Raw genomic sequence first — 15,527 nt, 5'->3', positions numbered from 1 at the left:
ATGTGAGTCAATAACACAAAATGAGTCGATAAACAAAAAATGTTCACATAACCAATAGTTTGGCTTTATTTCAGGAAACAAACACATTTTGTCATTAAGACTTACATTTTGTTTGAGTCTAAAGACCCAAAGAGTTTTTAATAAAGTTGTTTTTTTGGTTAACGTTTTGTCATTTTAAAACAACTTCAAAGCAAACATGTTTCATTCAACAAAGAATAAAACAAACTACTACTGCATGTCACAACACAAGACTGAAGTGGTCAAAACTCACTCTGATTACCCTTATAACGGTGCAAAAAACCACGTCACAAACACAGCTCAACTTAACTTTTAGGACACAAGAGATCTGCACTATTTCACAAATTGGACTTTTTAAAAGCGCAATTATCATTTAATTAATAGCAAACATCGATAATATTGTTTTTGACGGTTACCCATTAGTAGTAAATCTCATAGTTCCTGAGGATAGCTTGGGGTGGGTTGTGGATATGTCCGCTGGTTTGTTACCTTTCCATTTAAATATACTACAGATCTACAGAGTAAAACCCGGATACCAAGTTACTTCTCAACAGGTATACAGGGCAACCAAAACCGAATTCCAGAAGTTTCCTTTGTCCTCTAGTTGTCATCAACCAGGAAATAAACAGGAGTGCAGCGGCTCCTTGCAAATAGAAAACATCACAGACGTTTCACCACCATAGAGATGATTTTGTAACAATCTGCCTCAGAGTGGCAACCTGAAGAATTCTTGTCTCTCTGACAAGACGTGCACTTGCAACACACTATCATAAAATCAGTAAGGCTGTGAGGCTAAGAGCCAGGTTTGTGAGGCAAAAAAAATCCCCAGATTCACCACATGCTCTTACATAATCATATATTCATATGTGTGTGTGTAATATATATATATATATATATATATATATATATATATATATACACACACACTGTGTATATATACGTCTTCATTTTATTCGTACATTTACTTCAGTGTTCTGCCCAGAGCCTCGCTTCATGAGCAATCAGACTGAGTAGAATATGACATTAATTCAGAGTTCCAACCCCCCACCCCACCCCATCCCACCCCCCTCTTGCCTTGAAAATGCCTCACCAATCGTCATGGAAACTCATTCCGCATCACCATAGCTATGAACATGCTGCAGCATCTGGTGTGTGTGTGTGAGAGAGTGTGTGTGCGTGTGTGTGTGGGCGTATTCAAGACATAGAGCAAGAATAATACTGTATATAGCTTAGATACATCTACAGTAAAAATCATTTGAGCCCAAGAGCGTTAGGGGGTGAAACTAAATCAGTAAATGTTTTCTTAACACTGTGTCGATGCCAACCCCTAGGCTGCCTTAAATCTGTGGTTATGCGAGTAGTCTGGATACAAGTGTCGATTATATATCTGAAAGTAGCTCCACTTCAATTCTCTATATTTACAGAGGTTTTAAAAGCACGTACACAGCCAACCTTAAAGCAGATCTGTATCAACAGAGAGCAAGAAAGAAAGACAGAGAGAGGGAGAGAGAGAGCAGGAGAGAGAGCTAGAGTGAGCTCGTTTAACATCACAGAAAAGACGAGGGATAAGGAGTCCTTGTTTGTAGGTGTCTGTGCCCAGTATGGGAAAGCCGTGCCCACGGGCTACTCTTAGTAACACACAGTGTCACTAATATTATGGCAATATGTTGTCTTCTCTCTTTCTTTTAAATAAAACTAGGATTTTATATGTATATATATATAACTATATATATTAGTGATACTGTACATTTCATAAATATTTTTACAATCAAGAAATAGATACAATTTGTATCAACAAACAAAGGTCATTTCAAGACATTTAAGGCATGGTAGCTTGCTGCAGTTTTGGGAGGAAATGGAATTGGTTAGGGGTATAGACCATGACGTACTTTCATCCATCATCATAGGTGCCAAACAGAGAACATGCATATCGAGCAATAGTCAATAAACAAAGTGATTACTTAAAAAACACAATAGAAAACAAAACTAGTGTAAATAAAAACTACAATTGCTTTCAGTCAAATCTTTTAAGAAAAAAAAAACACAACATACCAGTCAAAGCACAGGCAGCTGTACCCAATCCAACCGTCACAAATCATGATTCACACAATCACAGATATTTTCATTTTGGATTAAATAATCTCTGAAAGTTCGTCCTTTCATGCCGTAGGCAGGCGTCAGGTAAAGTAGCGTTACCAAATCCACTCCTTCACACCGAAGGTTGTAGTCAAGTCTTTCCTTGAAACGTAATCAGGGAAAGGCTCTTTACACGCAATGAAAGTGTAGAGGTTGTGGGTTTTTCTGGGAGGCTGGGGGGTGAGGGGGTGGGGGTGGAAGGGGACGCAGCAAGCCAACGGTAAGCCAAATGTCCGAAACAACCCAACGACAGCCTCTCGTCCCGTGTGTGTGTGTGTCTCACAGGGAGAAACAGGTAGGCAGTGTGTCACACCTTCTCATGAGGTGACCGTAGGGGACGCAACGCGGCCAACACAAACCCCTCATGAAAACAAACCAAAGGAAGGAGAGAGACAAAAAGGACAGACTGACAGAAATAAAGAATGAAAGAATGAAAGAGAAAGAAAGACAGAAACCAAAGTCAGCGACGCCCAGAATGTTCCTCTGGAGCAAGAACATTCAAGAAGAGTCCAAACAGCTGTCATTATAGGAGGGAAGGAATACGAGAGCTTGTCCCTCAGCATCAATAACGAAAGAGGTGCTTTTTGTTTCGCAAGCTCTCTGCTGACAAGATGCTCCCATTCCTCCCCCTACGACAGACAACCCCTCACACGGACACATCAAACTGCTCCAAAGCCTGACTCTCTGACACATCCTATGCATAACCATTACAAGACAAACAGCTGTGGATCGTTAGAGTCCTAACAGCATGCAAACTCGCCCCACCATTACCATCAACCTATGGCCACTTAGGTTGAACCTACAGCCATTATTATGCTATAAGCATAGCAGCCAGCTACACTGTACACAATTGGTGCCATAACCTTGACGTCCATTGGCTAACCCCATCGTCTGTGTAAAACAAAACAAATAAACAAAGTTCACGTCACACTTTTGATTACATGTTTTCTTCTCTTTTTTGGCATTGTTTCAAGCAGCTTACAATTGTCTTTCAAAAATGGCTTCATGTGGTTGTGTCTTTGCATGTCAATATGTAAATGTTGAGGCTTTCAAAATGTGTCTGCACAATGGTATGTGAGTGAGCGAGTATTTCTGTGTGTGTTGGTGCCTTTGCTGAGACCAAATTATGCACTGGTCCATTTGGCTTTCAACTCACTCAAACTCTACCAAAAATAAAGTGGCAGAATCTGACCGATGATGGAGAGAAAAATAAAACTCTAAATACTGATCTATTTATCAAGCTTGAACATGTACTGTACACAAGGAAACCTCTCTAAAACACAACGGTCATGGGAGAAGTCCTTCCCTGATAAGGCAATAGAGTTCCCGATAAGAGTTACCATGTCACGCTCTGAGGTACATCCGCATTCCTGTTCCGACTTCAAATTATTTGCACAAAAAGGTTCCTCAGTCACAATGTACTTGCAAAGATGCTGAGTCACTTTGCATATACACATTATTCAGTCATTGCTTCCTCGTTTGTCTTCAAACCACCGATGCAGAGGAGCAGAAACACTTTAGTCATTGGGTCATTCCACGTCAATTCAACCAGGGCCCATGCACTTAGGTCTCAATATTCTGAAAAAATTACCTATGTTACCCAGGAGACACACTGCAAAATCATCACGTTTGGTCTGGATGATCCTGCATGGTCATAGCTGTCCCTCAAAGTTGATCAAATTTTTAATTTTTGGAGTTTTTGGTTTAGTTCTTGTGCTATGGGCTTGTGAACAAAATCGACACCCCCCTCCCCCTGTAAAACTGGCTGTATCTTGGAAAATATTTCATAAAACATAAAAGTAATTTTACAGTGTGAATTTTTTCAGACTTTTTGAGACCCAAGTGCGTGGGCCCTGGTTGAATTGACGTGGAATGACCCCATTCCTATTTCGGACATACAGGAGGATTCTACGTCAAAGAAACTTCACAGACTTATTCCTGCTTCTGTCGACCTCTACTTCAGCCTCTACTCAGCGTTTGAAAAGGAACAATAGTGGTGATGTCCACACTTCAGTCTTAAACTATAAGGCCGAGATGCCAGTAAGGCCACACTGCTCAACCTCACCTCAACTAGAACACTCATGGAATCGACTCACTCAGTCCACCACATCAACAAGGTCACATGCCTAATTCAAGACCTTCTAACTGTGTATGTAGATTTGTGCACGGGCTTCATTAAGCATTTCTTTACAGACGATAGCTAGCGGTTAAACTCCCCAAAATTTCTGCTGTGGAATTTGTATTGATGCATACCACAGCATGGCTAGCTCCAAAGAAGTACTCACACTCAAACTGTTTGCTGATGTTAGTGTGTTGTGAGGTTCCATTTCTCCTCCTAGCTCATCGCTTCATAAATAACAATGGTGCTCTACTACGTTTGGTGCAGGTCTTAGTGACAATCTACGAATCATTCCTTACAAGCACACTGTTTTCTAAAGTTGCATGCCATTTTCATTCAATAGTACCATGTAATGGAATATATCTCTATCTCAATAAGCCTGGACAATTACATGATTCCTATTAAAGCCAGTTACTGTTACCAGTCTGACTAGCTTGATATGACCGAATGCAAGAGTCCTCCTATAAATTCAAAGGTGCCTCACTGACCTATGCAGCTACAAGACATTGACGGAATGTCGGGGCATTTCCGAAACATCGTGTCTTATCCACTGGTCAACAATAAAAACCAACAGGTGTTCAGACCTGGCCTAGTCCGAGCTGTAAGGCAGAAATCTACTCTTTGCAAAACGGGTGTAAGAATCGACACGGTTTGCAAAACGTGCAAAAACACCCTCGTCTGTTTCATTTCAGACATCAAAAATAGATCATGATTACATCTGTGTCTAACGAGACAATAAATTGGCCAGTTAAGCTCAGAAAAATGAGCTTTTGTAGCTAGTCTAAATCCATTTAGATGATTGTGGTACTAATGCAAAAATGCTGGGCATGCACGTTAATACGCAAAAATACTCATTGGAATAAATACAAAACACGATTAAGATAATTACAATACTTCACAGGATTGCTAATCTGTAGGATCCAGGAGAAAACAGAGCTTTCAGTCCAGATTCAGACGATTTTAAAAGACGAGCAACATATTGAAATATATATATACTGTATATATATATATATATATATATATATATATGTGTATATATATATATATATATATATATATATATATATATATATATATATATACTGACTGTAGATATTTCGTACAAAACCAGATTCCTATTTCCATTTGCTAGCAAATCTCTCCTGTGTCTCCTGTCTCTCCCTGACCCCTGCAGGCGTGGGCAGGCGTGGGCAGTCGCGGGCAGAGGTGGGCGGATGCGGTGAGGTTGCCAGCCCACCTTCAGTGGCGCAGCTTGGAGACGATGAGTGCGGCCAGCTGCTGGGGGTCGGTAAGGTGCGGGTTCTTCTCCATGACCGTGTGGACTACGTAGGCTGGGAAGATGTTGCAGAGGTTTCGGTAGGTTTGGTATTGGTGCTCGGGGATGGGATGGCGCTCCTGCTGGTCCATCGGGTGTCCGGCGCCGCTGGCCTGGTGCGACGGAGGTGGCGGGGTGTCCCAGGGCGAGCGCCAGATCTGCTCCATCTTCTCGGGCATGCTGCGCACCATGACGCGCTCGCAACAAGGCATGAGGCCGCCGGTCAGGCCGTAGCCGCCATAGCCGTACGGCTGCTCGTTGATGCCACAGGGCAGTGGGTCCCAGCTGGCATGCTGCTCGCGGCACAGCGGTGGCCTCCGCTGGCGCTGCGGGTTGCTCTCGTATAGTCGCGAGTCGGAGATGCTGTCCATGCGCGTCATGCCCAGCGAGCGGCCCTGCGGCGCCGGACACGACGCTGTCGACGTCAGCACCGACGCCGAGGGCGGCAGCACGTTCTGGGGCAGCTGCGGGTAGTCGCCGGGGCAGCTGGAACGGGCGCCCACCACTGCGTGCTGCACATGGGGCACCAGGTGGGCCGACGTCTGCTTGCGGGGGCCCGGCTTGGGCTCGTCTGAGCCGTAGCTCTGCACGCGCGTCAGCGCCTCGTGGTGGAAGCCGTGCGCAAAGGCCTGCAGCCGCGACTGCGACACCGACTGCGTCTGGGCCATTGACGGCGGAGGCTGCTGTGACTGACCCTTCATGCCCCCGCCGCCATCGTCCATGGATCCCTCCATGGAGCTCAGGTACGAGTCCCCGTAGGAGGAGAACGAGTCGGACGAGTGGCTGCGGCAGGGCTCGGGACACAAGCTCGGCGGGCGGCTGGGGTAAGTGCCGGCCCCACCACCACCACCACCGGGCTCCGGCTGTTCCAGGCTGCAGAAGCTGTCCAGGCCCTGCATGCTGCCCAGGCTCATAGTGGAGAAGTCGCTGAGCATGGAGTAGTAGCCGTGGTCACTCACCACCGAGTCGTACTTGGGGAAGGGCTCGCCGTAGGCCACCGAGGCGCCGTGGCTGTTGGTCACCAGGATGGGCGGGTACCCGACGCTGCCCGCGTGCTCCAGCAGGCTGTGGGTGAAGTGCATGGAGCCCGGCACGGGGCTGCTTGCCGAGCGCGTGTTGAGTGCGCCAGCAGCCGCGTGGCTCTTGGCCGGTGGCATGGTGGGCACGCTGAGCGCCGTCACCAGCGACGGCACCGAGCTGGCCTCGGCCTTCCGCGCCGGACACAGCCGCTCCTCCGGCTCACATGCCACCGAGCGGATGCTGGGGTCCGACTGGCGTTTGGGCGCCACACGCTTGGCCTCCGAGCCTGCCTCGCCCTTGGAGGTGATGCTGCCCGTGGTCCCGCACTTGGCCAGGGCTCCCTCGCTCATTGTCTTGACCGCCGAGAGTTTGGCGAAGGCACGGAGCTCGTCGGCCACTGACCGCTGCGGCTGGTTGGCCCTTTCGGGGTGGTAGTACTTGCACTTGTGACCGTAGGTGCATTTCTTTCCTGCACAGACATTAGAAAGAGAAGCAATGGGGTCCAATGAGATCTATCGTATAAAAAAACTCCACTGATTAAAAGGCCACCAGTAATTATGATTCAGTTTATGGCCAATCATCTTTTAATCTCCTAGCTTAATGATGTATAACATATCATTCATAATGATAAATAGCAGGAAAAGGACAATTGTACTGAGAACTTGTTCTGTTCAAGTCAACAATATGGGGAAGTTTACAATTTTAACTAAATCTAACTCAACAGACATTCAAATCTGTCTGTAAGCTTTTGATCTGACTATTCAAACCTAGTGATTCAATATGGGCAATTAACATAATAAGTTCTAATCCAGTTTTGTGATACTAAACGATTGATAACTCATAAAACTAGCCTAGGCTTTCCATCTACCCTACTATATCTTGAATTGTGAATGAAAACCCTCAAAATGTTCTCAAAATAACAGTTACCCTACACACCAAAAATATATATAATCTACCTCTGTTGTTGTGAGCAGAGTAATTATTTTGTCAACTCTTTCTAAAGACATCATGAGGCAATGTCAGATATTAATATTGATTTAGGAAATCCACTTTACGTTTGCACACTCTGTGGGCTACTTTCTAAAAGAACCATTAACACACCACTGACATCTGCACAAAAAAACGTATATTAACCATTTAATAAATGATTTTAAGCTATGATTTAATAGAGATGTTTGGTTTACTCATACCTTTAGTCCAGGCTGAAAGATAGAGAGGGAAGCAATATTAAAATGAAAGTAACTTTGTTGTGCTTTCAGATAGACGATATTCTAACACATATAAATACTGAATGCAGACAGGAAGCAAGCTGTACGAGATATATTTGGTCATAGCCATTTTGTAGATGATGATTACATCAAGACTGACAATGCTGGCATCCTAAGCAGTACATTGAGATCTACGCTCAGATTTAGATCATTTGTCAAGAGAACATGACACTTTGCACAGGAAAGGCCACTGAGGTCACAAATCATTCACAGCTTTCTGTTTACAGTAGTGGTGATTGCTTGCACAGAGGGGTGTTGTGCTCCTTCTGCGATTTTTATGCCTGTGTTTGTAAAATATTGTCATTGTCAGATGGCGCTTGTGGTAAAAAAAAAAAGGTGACTTATAATGTGAAAGTTGGCACTGTCACCTCTTAGTGCTAAAAAGCCAGGAATACAATAACCAGGCGTCAGGGTATTGAGCTTTTTCACATAATATCATATTTCTGTTAATGGCACACTAAATAATGTACCGGGTAATCACCTAATAATTTACTATAATCATAAACTCATAATTTAATCATATTTTTGATAATTACAACAATGTTGTATCATTGTTCATAAAAACGAATGTACCTTGTGGCCATTATATAATACCTGTCAGGTGAAGTAGTGTTCAGGTCATAAAAAATATCAGTCTCATAAATTAGATATTCAATTTAGTATTGTGAAACCACGGATTAAACATTCCAACTGCAGATGTTCTCTGGGTAAATAAATGATCCCCGTGTGGTTAAACCATCTCGGATCATGAGTACTCTTGGTACCGTCTCAAAAGGGCCTGACCAGACCATCCCTAAAGTCAGGCGAACAGGCGGACCCGTGATTTGATCCACACGCAAAGCAAAGGCAATGGACAGATAAAGCAGGACAGGAGCTGCAGGGTGGCTACTCACCGTAAGGACAAGGCTGCTTCTTGTGCTCAGGTACCACCGGACGCTTCCGTAGGAAGTTCTCTAAACTGGGACCATGTCTTCCTAGAGGGTCATCCGGAGGCATAAACCTACATGAAACAAATAAACCTTTTTTTTTAATCTACTTCCCATCTAATAATATCAATACATCTTCACAGAATAAAATGTGAATTGCCAAGGGGTAGACACAGAGGGATTCTTATTATGTTTCCAAGTCCAGAGGTTATGTTATGATTTCGTGGGACTTATAAGTTAATAACAACAGGCACGTCAATAAAGCTGTTCCGGTCGGAGCCAGTTGAAGATTAAACAGAGGGTCTAACGCAGGAATCAGAGGGAGAGAGACCCTGAAAGGAGCCAGTAACCGTGGAAACTCGGCAGGCTTACTTGTCATTGACAAAGGAGAACATGAGGAGGCGTTCCTCGATGAACTTCTTCCATTCCGGCTTCTCGTTCTGAAGGTCGCGGTAGTTGTCGTTGGAGACGATGATGCCGTCGGAGTCGCAGGCGAGCTTGACGATGAAGCGGTCGTCATAGCACACCACGCGGCGTCCCTGAACGCGGCGGGAGGGGGTGAACACCAGGATCTTCTCTTTCTCCAGCTTCCGGAGAATCTCCTGATCTGCTCACGCCAAACACAAAACAGTCACACTGAAATGTAAAGAAACTTCTTAAAACTTCATCTTAAAATGAATCTAATAAAAATGGCACAAACGGGTACTAAGGATTATAGGGGCTATGTGGAGTGAGCAAAAGTGTTTTGTCAAAATATGTTCAGACTAGTACCTCTAAACCTACTAGTACTAGTACAGACTGGTACTTCTAAAATACAAAGCTTTCTCTTGGCTACAGTCAAAAATAATATTATGATATGCTAGTGGATTGTTTCAGCTGCTCATATTATAGAGCATGGTCCAAATGCCTTAGACATGGCTGTTGATGTGCAGTGAAATTTCTGTGCTTTGCTGATTGTCTGTTAGCTGTTGTAAAAAGACACTTTCTTCTAAATCGAGTGGGGGAAAAAAAAAAAAAACTGTTTCCACTCTCCTACGGTGATGTTTTTCCGAGACACGTGGACACACACTCAAACACGTGCACCACTCGTGGCGGGCTACCTGTGATGGGGGCGTCGGGTCTGGACTGCTCTTTCCTCCACGCAGGCACAAACACTGTGATGTCTTTGTGGCCTTTCTCCAGGAACCAATCCACTGCCAGCTGAATCCCCATGCAGGAGAAAACCTCTTTGTTTCCATGGCTACAAAACATTACAAGACAAAATTACATACTTACATAGGCTGTGAGCCTTGCTCCCAAAGATTGCAAAAATCAAAACTATATTTAATGGCCCTAAAAGTCTGACTGATGAAAACTAGAGGAAAAATGCTTTTAAAGAAGTGTGTGGATTAGGCTCCATAGACCATGCTGGATAAGTATCGGACAATCACATCTGCTGATATTGCATTAGCATGCAATTAAACCATAAAACCATTACAGCACTCAAACCAGTATACAAAAGCAGAGAAAAATGATAACCTTATGAAACCAAGCTATGCTCCCAAAATGTTCCTGGTAGTCTTTGCTATTACAACTATACTAAACACATTAAGTGAAGTCAAGTCACTTTATTTATATAGCACATTTAAAACAACAGAAGTTGACCCAAACTGCTTTACAGTTGAGGCAGTTAAGAGTTGACAAGACCTCTAGTTGACAAGAACTCTATATGACAGAAGAATAAAGAAACATACCTCATGGCTACATTGGAGCCATCAATGACGATTGGTCTCAGGTTGTCCGAGCTATCCACGGACTCCTCCTCCAGCGAGGCCTCTGGGCTGACCGCCTCCTTGACCCCGGGGCCGTGGGGGGCCAATGTGGCCTGCCCCAAACCACCCTGGGCCTCCAGCTCGCCCTTGTTGCCCAGTCTGACCAGTTCGGCGAGCACGTCATTGATGAGCGCCCCGGAGCCCAGCTTGCCGAGCACAGACTCCACCTGCTCGCCCGAGTAGCCCAGCTTGAGCGCGAAGTCCATCTTGGACTGGTAGTCACGCTCGCTGGCCTGCCGTGCTGGGCCCCCTGCTGGGGCTCCAGGGCCAGCGCGGCTGCCGTCCTCGGTCCTCAGCTCCTGCAGGGTGCTGCTCTGGCTGAAGCTGGGCCGGTCTAGGCAGGGTGACCGGCACAGCTGCCGGTGAGGCTTGGTTGCCATTAGTGGCTCTCTCCTCCTGCCCGTTCCAACCCCTCCTCCTCCTCCTCCAGCTCCTGCTGCTGCTGCCCCCGCGCCCCCTCCCTCACCGACCTTGGCCTGTTGCTCCGCCTCGCTCTCCGAGCTGCTCCTCTCCTCCTCCTCCTCCTCCTCCTCCTCCTCCTCCTCTCTGCCCTCCCCTCCCTCTTCCTCCTCCTCGTCCTCCTCCTCCTCAGAATCTGCGGCGGTGGCGGTGGCTGCGGCGGCTGTGACTGTGGCTGCAGTAGCGGCCGATAGTGTCGGCAACAGCTCGCGGCGCGGCGCTCGTGGCTCCATCCTGGGCCGCTGCTGCAGCATGGCCCACGCGGCGGTCACCTGAGCCTCTCCGCCCTGCAGTACCACGGCATGCTCGCGGAGCGTCAGCACAGCGCCTGTCTCATATTCGATGGCCGAGTGCAGTGTCTGCAGCCTCCGGTGCAGGGACAGAGTCAGGCGCACTCGACGGTGGTGGGCAGGAGCAATCAGGGACACTATGTACTCCTGAGGAGAGGAGAGGTGTGTGTGTGTGGGGGGGGGGGGGGTGAAAGAAAGGGGAAAAAAAGAACAGAGAGAGGGGGAGAGTGAGAGAGAGAGGGCGGACAGAATTAATGATGATCAGCACTTGTTCCAGAGTCGCACCACAGCAATATAATGACACCACCATCATCATCATCATCAAGCACCTGTCAATTACAATGATGCCATGACAGTTTCCCGTGGAATGTAATTGAGTGTACAGTACAGGACAACCTGCTATCTTTCACGACACTGCTTTTCATCAATATACCAGCTCACCAAATCTCTATTGAACAAAAGGTTCAAACAAACCTAACAGTGACAGTAACAGTGTTCTTGAACAGAACATTGCCAGGGTACAAGTGGGGCATCAGAAATAGCCTGAAGAATATCAGGTTCTATCAACTCTGTACCGTAATACTGAGTGAAACTGAACTCTGAGTTATTTGATTTATTCAGCAGATCTTTCCATGTGCTCCTGCATTTAGTTCACAATTCTATTTTTATGAGCACAAATGACAGTGTCATCTATCCGAGAGTGAGTAAATGGGCAGATTGCTTGATGGTCTAACTGCTCCATGCAAAAAGCCCAAACCTGCAGGCTTTTACTAAGTGGCAAAAGGAGATAATAGTGGTGCTTGTGCGTGCGTTGGGGCAGCACATGCGTGTTTCCCCCGTCGCACGCACAAACAGATACTGCCATCCAGCACTGAGAGCTCTGCTCATGACACTGGTTGCCTAGCAACGCTGCACTGTCATCAGCTAACTGCTTTTTAGCAGTCACGACTAACACAACACACAGTCCGTCGTTCTCTAGGCAGCCCTGGAACAGCAACACACACACACACACACACACACACACACACACACACACACTTTCTCTCTCTGGAGCTTTTCTAAAAACAAAACAAACATCCGCATTAAAGGAACAGCTTATCACAGATAGAGGCAGACCTTGCATAAATCTATTAGTTTGAGCAATTGGGATGGAATTAGTATAAGAAAAAAAAGCTTATGGAGAAAAACAGAACACATCAGGGGAAATCACCAGCTTACGACACATGCAGAACTCCCCCTCTGCTTTCTCTTTCTCTCCCTCCCCCCCTATCTCGCGCTCCCTCTCTACTGAGAGAGAGAGAAAAAAAAAATGCAGCATGCTGAATAAAGGAGTTCCCTGAAATCGTGACACAGCCTGTGCTCAGGGTTGCTCGTCGTGCCGCTGCGCTCGAACAGCTCACTTTACACTGAGGAAGAGCAGCGCGCTCCTCTGGCAGAACTAAAGCGAGTGTCATCATCAGGAATGTTCACCTTCAGAACTAACAATGCGCCTGATTCTACAATGACGTGTTTATAAATCATGACTAGGTAGTAGTGGTGGTCAGCTTAACAATACGGTGAGGAAGACTGAATGTATAAGAAAGATTGGGGGAGCATTCTAAAGGAAGGCTGAGAGACTCTCTGCTTCCCCTGAAGTCAAAGCCAATTTTATAAAAGTAGCCTAATAGCTTAGCCAATGAATAATTTGGTGTTATTTGAAATTGCAAATAGTCAATAAGTCTGAGCCTTTCTAAGTGCACAACAATTTTGTATCTCCTTTTGTCCATGTCTGTGCTTTGGAGTCTTGGTTTTTAGAGTTGTTATTGCCAGATAACGGCCTAAACAAACTGTTCTAGTGGACAGAACCCAGCAACATTCACCATGCAACTTCCACATCATTTCATCATAAATGAGAGATCCTTTTACTCCCAACTCCTTCTCAGTGACTAACTGTGCTTTTCTGGGACCACTTCTTCAATTCTTAATCTCTTCACTGCTCTTATGTCTTCTCCTTTCCTCTGTTCCCCTCAACACATCCCCATCACAGGCTGAGACCCAGCAAGGCCACAGAGCTTTCAAGCACCACTCCAACACACACACACACACACACACACACACACACACACACAGGTTTGTTTCATAGCAACAAGTGGAATCAGATCCTCAGTGGAGCTGCATTGCATGCTCAATTCAGGCCCGGTTTGCCTGTGTGCAGCAGCATTTTATATAGCAAGGTACATGACTGATGAATTGCAATGGCAATGTGGACAACTACACTTGCACAAAGTATCAGAGATGAATAACAAATTGGTTGTGCATAACAGACGACTTTATGCAACAAAAAAACACACACACTTCCAATAGCCTACCTTACGATAATATCAAAGCAATTTGCTAATGCGTTAAATGTCAACAAGCGTTAAAAGGAAATAACATGGACAAAATGTTTTCCTATGCATTTATACATTGTACTCATTCAGTAAATCTAGTTCAGTCGATGATACATTGCTGGTTGACATTGCAGTATTAGCAAAAGTCACGGAAATAACCACAGCTGGCCTGAGGTAGAGAATGTCTATGATCAGTGAGTAGGACGTCATTATTAGTCAGCTGCATCTCCAAATATAAAATACAACTTTGTCTACATAAAAGCACAGGAACTACTCGGTGTTTTAAAGGCAACCTAAGGCTAAATTGAATGGCATGAACATCACGATGTCCATGGGAATGCAGCTGCCAAATGTCAGATGAGATGCAGTGTTAATTGTGACCAAGCAGAAGACAATTTCCAAAAGGTGACCACTGTGTTGACAACACAGCGGTACTAGTAAACGATGTAGCTTGCTAGCCACATCAGAGCAAATTAAGATACGGTTGAAAACACAAGTCGTGAGCATCGTGCCATATGTATAACGTTAGCTATCGTTAGCTAGTGTTACTTTAAGCTAGCTCAAAAACATAATGGATTTGTACATTACTCGTGCGCATTATCACTATATAAACACAGCAACTTCAAAAACTGTTGATAGAAGTCCATTGAGAATTGTCATACCTAACCGAACATAAAAGCACAACACATAACATTAGATAACATTACTTACAGTTCTGATTTGTTCAATCTAGCTAGCAAGTAACTTGCTCTACAAAGGTAAGCAATGCAGCCTGGCTAGTAGTAGCCAGCTAACTACAAGAACACTGAACAACGTTGTCTACTGTTAGCTAGCTAACAATATAGCTGCTCAAACAAGCAATGGGCTAAATGTTCATAAAGGAAAAGAACAGTTTACAGCATGCTCTTACTTTAGCTTTGACGCAGTCATCCTCGTTGCCGTCCTGAATAATTACAGTGATACTGTTGCTTGAGTTGCTTCCATTAGCACTGTCGCAGTTTGACTCAGCGGAGCAGTAGCTGACCCTAACCCGGAAAACACGCTCGATATGCGGGATGGAGCGCTGTAGCAAAGGGCCTGCACTTGCGGGCGCTGCCAGCTCCAAAACCATTTATTATAGTAATTTTGCAACCGATGATCACAGCGCACACCTGCAATGGAACGAACTGAGTGCAGCGTGCGGTTTCACGAGCCAGATCTAAAGAAAATAAGTGAAATCAAGTTTTTATTATCCCCAACATAACGGCAAACAAATAGCGCTGGTGAAATATCATCCATCATCTCCTCCCTTCATCACTCGGGCTGCCTCCCCACAGACTGTATCTTAGCAACAAGTCGGACGCCCCCTGTCGCTGTTCTAGTGGCAAAGGGAGTTGTAGGTGCGTGTACAGAGCGTTCAAAAAGTAGCCAATCTCGAACAAATGCCGCCAACGTTTAGGGTTGCATAGAATGGATACAGTAGCCTACAAACAAACTAAAAATACCAAGCTTTATGTCAAGCAAAACAAATGCAACAAAAAGCTACGGACGTGCATAATTTCCTAAAAACAATATCGTAAACGTAATTCCAACCATTTCGTTCGAAAATTCTAAAACAATGTTTTTTTAATACTTCAAAATAACATTTGATGAATGAACCCTACATTTTTCAGTAGCTATAGTTGTGTAGATTTGAACAAAATCTAGCCTACTGTTTTACTGCTACACTGTTTACATGCTATATAAGCACATGCATAACCCTCCTCCCTTCCACAGCCTGGATTGTGGCCATACCTAATACTGGCTGTAACCCTATT

General features: G+C 45.1%; 1 protein-coding gene across 1 annotated transcript; it reads right to left on the bottom strand.

The window, feature by feature from the left end:
• Positions 1-5,331: 5,331 nt before the first annotated feature.
• zc3h12b (zinc finger CCCH-type containing 12B) lies at positions 5,332-15,059 on the bottom strand. The gene is made up of 8 exons (XM_042093723.1): positions 14,642-15,059; positions 11,243-11,509; positions 11,080-11,137; positions 10,536-11,025; positions 9,903-10,042; positions 9,175-9,409; positions 8,770-8,876; positions 5,332-7,077 (listed from the first exon to the last, which is right to left on the bottom strand). Exons 1-8 carry the CDS (start codon positions 14,840-14,842, stop codon positions 5,513-5,515), a joined length of 3,063 nt encoding a protein of 1,020 aa, XP_041949657.1. The 5' UTR covers positions 14,843-15,059; the 3' UTR covers positions 5,332-5,512.
• Between the last annotated feature and the right edge of the window lie 468 nt (positions 15,060-15,527).

This window comes from Alosa sapidissima, chromosome 5, assembly GCF_018492685.1.
Source record: "Alosa sapidissima isolate fAloSap1 chromosome 5, fAloSap1.pri, whole genome shotgun sequence".
Lineage (NCBI taxonomy): Eukaryota > Metazoa > Chordata > Actinopteri > Clupeiformes > Clupeidae > Alosa > Alosa sapidissima.
Note: the sequence above shows the minus strand (reverse complement) of the source record. Positions and strands in the feature narration are given on the sequence as shown.